Source organism: Haemaphysalis longicornis, unplaced genomic scaffold, assembly GCF_048455015.1.
Source record: "Haemaphysalis longicornis isolate Haplotype H1 unplaced genomic scaffold, Haemaphysalis longicornis Haplotype H1 scaffold_6, whole genome shotgun sequence".
In the NCBI taxonomy this organism is placed as follows: Eukaryota; Metazoa; Arthropoda; class Arachnida; order Ixodida; family Ixodidae; genus Haemaphysalis; species Haemaphysalis longicornis.
In genome coordinates this window covers 41,054,456-41,060,455 of record NW_027526407.1, presented here as the reverse complement: position 1 = coordinate 41,060,455, position 6,000 = coordinate 41,054,456, and the positions used below count along the sequence as shown (strand labels likewise).

The window sequence follows — 6,000 nt, the reverse complement described above, 5'->3', positions numbered from 1 at the left end:
TTTGCGGCAGATGTGCTTCTTGCAATTCTTTGGACCATAAGAGCTGAAACTGCTTCATGTATTGGATACCAAAAAAAGCGACACCAATAAAACGATGCCATAAATAGTGCCTAACGTGCTAGGTATCCATTGATTATAACCGCGACCTATTTGTGTGACCACATTCTTCAGTAGGTTACGGGTTTTACATACATAAAAATGAAATAATATTGGGAATATTTCTACGTTCAATAGCCAGAGACCTACTTTAATTGTTGACTTAGGAATAGCGGTTATCATGGAGCAAGTTGCGCATTAATAAAGTGCAACCCACATCGATAGTTCTCTCTATAAAAGAACTGGTTTGGTGTTGCTGTCTGAGATGGATGTAAGGTAGGGGTATGCGAATATCAAATTTTTCGAATACGAATCGAATACGAATATCTAGCTTCGAATATCGAATCGAATATCGAATAATTAAGAAGGGATGTAGCTTTCAAAACCAACTTTTGTATTTGTTTGTGTATTTTGATGAAAATTAGCACAGCAACTGGAAATAGCACCATAATAGTAATAGCACCATAAAAATTTCAAAAAAATATTTTGAAAACTTTTCTATTTATAAAATTTTATTTCTGCTCACTTCGTATCGAGCTTGAGCGGCCTATAAAACATGATAGAAAACTTGTTCGAAGTGCTTTTCATTCCCAAATGAATGGGCAGGGTCGTGACAGTCAGATTTCTTTTATTAAAACACAATTTGTGTAGTTCTCACTTTTTTACAGGTGAATGTGGAAAGGCATATAGACCATGAACGACTATTTGAATAAATAATTGACAAAAAGTAAACCTGAAAAATGAAGAGTGTCACGAGCGACCGTAGCTGTTCATCAAGGAATGTAACGCATAGAACGGAATCATAATACACCTAGCGGTCCAAAAGAAATCACTAGAACAAACGACGTACATGGCAAAAAAACGTTTGAAAAAACGGCTTCCGAGGTTGCAACATAAATATCATTCATGAGAATTCGCAAGGGTTGCAACCTTACGTGTCCTTTTGAACACGGGGCTTCTGGGATGCCTAGCGGTGAAATTGGAGTGCCTTTTGCAGCCCTTTTCTTTCCATAAAACATCATTTTCAGCTCCTCTGTGAAGAGTACATACTCCAGTTTGCAGACCAAACGGGGGGAGATAGCTTTCAATGCGAAGTAGGTTAGCTGGTTGCCTGTTTTGCACTGGACACCTTCCCTCTGCAGTGTTGTGACCATGGAAACAAGGGAAGCACTATTTTTTACTTAAATTTGAAAATTAAGTGAGTTTTGACTTCTTTTATGCTTTAATTATAACCTTGCCTGGAGCAGCAACAACGTACTCGTACGCGCAGGTGTTCATTGCCAAAAGTGTACATACCATGAGGATACGAACGAGCTACTTTGAAGCTTGGTATAATATTCAGCATAACCCCAACTTCAACGCATGCACAATTTTTTAGTACTCTTGACATTCAGGGCACCCAATATTCCTCGCCGCACAACCAATATGCACTAAACTATAGATGTATGCATTGGTCATAATTAATAGTTTCCCTAAAAAATTCAATTTGTTATATGGTACGACAGTAAGGTACATTTTTAACGCATTGGTATTAATAATTTCTCTAAAAAATTTTAATCTGTAAATTCTACGACAGTAAGGTACATTTTTAACGCCGTCAACACGTTTGTGTTCCTGACTGAGATCTGTTTGCATGAGTACTCGAAGTGCACTGGAAACGTTGCGCTAGAAAGCGACACGGCTCGCCCGCACCGCGGCGCTCGTATACCGCAACATGTCATACTTTGGTTATCCCTGAAATGGCTCTCCAGGTCACTTTTAAGATTGAATCTAACGTCACGGGAATTAATTACAACTACTGGCGCTCAATAGTACCCGGTTGCGCAGTCAGGCGATGCTCCAATGCGTAGCGGCTACGCCATGCGCGCAGCAGCTTTTGACGCGTCGGCCGTTTTAGCGTGTAAGCATCGCAAATCAGACGAAAAGTTCACTTCGCTAACCGCTATCCCAAGCGCGCATACCGCGTTTCATCCTGCGGGGTAAAGTCACGCGTACCACGAAGCGTTGGATGACCTCCACCTTTCGATCCACGCAACTTCCCATAATCTGGCTTGTAATCTCAGGCATTCCCATTTCGAAAATGTCCGCGTTGAATACCACAGGAGATAAAATGACTGAACAGAAACTTGGCCGAGTGAAGCAGCCAAAGTGAACTCTGAAAGATGGCGGCCCCGGCGATCTAGTATTGCCTGGCTTCCGCGGCCATCGTGCATTGCCGCGGCGACGCCCAATCAGGATGGCCGTTTCAGCGCGAGCAGACAGGAAGGCCAATCGCGCTTTACAATCTATTTCTGGCTTCGTTTGTGCATCTGTCTTTTTCTGCCATTCGTGCGTCTGTGAATGAACGAAGATAAAAGAGATGGCCAGGACCAGAAAAAGGATCGCTTGGCCGATCCAATGGTACCAAAATGGCCGCACCCGGTGGCGCCATTGTGGAGGTACAGCGTCTCGAAAATTGCCATTTTTTTCGCCCTTTTGCGCTGACATTTTGTCACTACGGCTAGCAAAAGTATTTTTTATGCCACTTTGCGATGGTTTTCAACGGAAAAACATTGCAAAACGCACAGGATAGAAAACATAGAAACCGAATATGTTGTTTTAAAAAAAACATGTTTTGTCATTTTTTCCGAAGTTGAAAACCGTGTCCTCCCATTCAAATCAATCCAAATATTCGATAATAGCCGATTATGCGAACCCTCTCGAAAATTCGCAATGTTTCGAATACATAGTTTTCGAAGCGAATACGAATATGAAATAATATTCGAGTAATATTCGAATTTTTCGAATATTCGCACACCCCTAATCTAAGGGTGATAGCAAATCGGGTCCCTGAACATGCAAAACTGCTTTGGGGCATCGTTATCGCCGTAGGCTTCAAATAACAATAATCCGTCATAGACAAATTTTGCTTGAGTGACATTAGAATGGTTTTGTATAAACCGTTACTATGGAGTAACCTATATACAAAAGACGCGGGGCAGTTAAAAAAAGAACGCTTGTCCAACCAATCAAATGCAGATCCTCTAGTGTGTTCTAGTGTCATATTATAAGAACAATGACATATCGCTACGTGAACAGTTTTCACGGAAAAGGTGAGCTGAGTGACGTGGTGCGTGCGTTGAGGTCGTGGCAGCCTTTTTACCGTGCACTGTTCAATGGGGGTGGGGCGCGCTTCACCTTACAGACGCATTTTCCGCTGTACTGGATAACAAGTGGAGTCCGTATGCGGGCGCAGCTACGGAGTACGGCTGGGGCTTTCCAACCTTTACTTGAACAAGCACGTGTCGACATAACGTCTGGCAGCAACTATAGAAATAAAGGCCTCGAGAGCCTTGCGTCCGACTCATGAACGGCCTCCATTATAAAAATTTGAGCCCGGTGGGCCTAGCGCCACAGCCATGGAATTCAGAAGGAGCGACAGCCCAACAAGAACGAACTATTGGTGAAGATCGCAACGGAAAAGCCATAACCTATACTTCACCGTGATGTAAGTGCTTGAGAGTGCCTGCGACGATATTCCGCGGAGTTTTCTTTCCACCGTTGTGAAACCCTTTTCCTCAGGAGAAGTGTTCGCGCCTTGCATTCGAAATAGTTTGTCACGTTCATCAACCTGGTATTTTACAGCCTCTAGTGTCAATTCCTGGAGGCTTCCAGCTGTACTGGCAAGGACATACACACAGATGACTGGTGGTAGGTAACTGCATACAAACCCGTCCTCCTTGATCATGTCTTCGCTATTGCGCAAAGTAAATGATACATCAGTATATTCAGTAAAGACAGAAATCTCTATACCATTACTAGATTTTTCTAAAGTAAATGATAGAAACTCAGACACGTGCAGCTATATTGAGACGAACGGTTGTGCCTATAAAGATAAGAAGAATAGTTCATTTACCGGAGGAACCCTTCATGCAAACAGCTATTTCCATTTTCTCAACAGTAACGATCATTGCATTTCCCGTTTTTCTTATTCCGATGCAAGAATATCAAGGTCATAGAAGGTGCTTTCCGTTTGTGCAAAGTTATTTTTTTTTAATCCTGACCAGTGCACCTGAGAAACGGTGCACAGGAATGCAATTCTCTGCTCTGCCCAACCTTAAGTCCCAAGAAAAGCGTTCAGCTCAGTCAAATTATCCCTCTACAATTCTTTCGCAATTGCCCCTTTCACAGTTGAATATTTGGCTTTGTTTTGGAGTGTTCCAAAAATACCGCTCAGAATAGGCGAAGTTTGCATAAGCGGGTAAAACTAAAAAATAAATAAGGATGAAAGAATATGAATGCAAGGGTGCGTATTATTTCGGGAGTGTTCATACTTTTTATATTCGTTGTGAGGAGAAAAACACACGTGCAGATGTTATGCCAAGTCGTCTCTTTCCATTGAGGTTAGTACAACAAGGCCCAGCAAATGTTGCTTCTTGTTTATCCTGCTTCAACTACTTTAATGTGCGCTTACGATAGAGGGCAATATTCTTTGTGCTAACAGCTGCGATTTTCCATGAAATGAGTTTCACCTACGATGCAGGTACTCCCGCTTGCTTTGCTCTATGCTAAAAACGTCAAAGCAAGAACGCCAAGTGGCTGCGCAAACACGAACTTTTCGACTAGGGTGTCATTTGTATGGAAAACAGCTTTATGGATGCGGAAAGTCATATATACTACAAAAGCGCGCTTCCATGCACAGAACTGCCTGTGTTTGCTACCATCCCTCACTTCGGCTGCGAGAAAAAATACGCTGCAGAACAAAGCAGAGCTGCCAATCGCTGGCCGAGCTGCAAAAAAGATGTCGCCGTGATTTTACAGCGTTATCTTTGCGAAACTTTCCGGCTCTGGAGTTGACGCGTGCGATGTCTGCTAACGACTCGCTCTCTTGTGGAAACACGGTCCCTCGTAGCGGGGAACTGTCGCGCTATGCAAATACGCCCGGGTCATTAGCCATGGTCAAGTCATTAGGTGCTCGCACACACCGGGGAATCTGCAGAGGCATCATACTTCTCTGCCCGGGATTTTCTCCCTCTCGAAGTTTGGGGGCTTTATGTTTTTTTCCGCCTGCTTTGATTATATCGCTTCTAGTAATAGCGTTCACCCCTCACTGCCTGCCTATATAAGCTCGCGCAGGCCATACATCACACTGAAAACGCGACACTGTAGCCAGCAGGTTTTTTTTCCAATTCCCTACTGTCGACATACTAAAGGCTGCTATGTTCGTAGCGTCAGCGAGCGGCAGTGTTCGAGGGAGTGACCACACCCTGAGGGTAACAGTCCCGCATGTGAGTTGATTAATTGAAGTAGAGGACATGCGCAGAGAGACTGTCTTCCAGCGAAAAAGGGATTTTGGTAGTTTAGAGCCCCCTAACTACAATAAGGCCATTCTGTGAGTTGACAAGTACATCCTCGGAAGTAGTTTAAAATTCTCATCGTCTTCCTGTTATCCGCCAAGTGCGTTAGCGGCAGGGGGCAAACTAAGCTTTGTTGTAAAGTGCTGAAGAATTGTGTGGATCATAGGATTACGCAGATTTAGGTTCAAAAGATTCGAAACGTTTGGGGCAGGGGCGGGGGGGGATCTTTTACAGTTCACCGTTGTAAGGCCGTAGCGGTTTACTGGGCCTGTCTGGTTCCGGTTCTGAACTTCAGCATTAGCCATTACGTATTAAAAACTTCCACATTAGCTAGAAACCACGTTTGAGCTTGCAAAATGCACTCGAGAAGAAACATGGTTAGTAAGCATGCATCATTTTGAAGTCTCTCGGTATACACCTCTGCTATCAAGGGTGGTCGGCGTGATAAATAGCGGCTCTTTTTTTACACCTAAGAGAACGCTGGGTAGAAGATTATCCTTCACCGTACTGCAGTGCGTCATTCAAGCTACTACCTCTAATTTCTTTTTGTGTTAGTTACAAGATATGT

At 43.4% G+C, this 6,000-nt stretch overlaps 1 protein-coding gene across 1 annotated transcript in view; it reads left to right on the top strand.

The window, feature by feature from the left end:
- Nucleotides 1–5,286: 5,286 nt before the first annotated feature.
- Nucleotides 5,287–6,000, top strand: part of LOC144142982 (ionotropic receptor 93a-like) — a 36,766-nt gene continuing 36,052 nt past the window's right edge. The window contains exon 1 of the mRNA XM_077674808.1: nt 5,287–5,363. Within this exon, the coding sequence (XP_077530934.1) occupies nt 5,295–5,363 (69 nt within the window). The 5' untranslated portion in view covers nt 5,287–5,294. The remainder of the gene's footprint in view (nt 5,364–6,000) is intronic.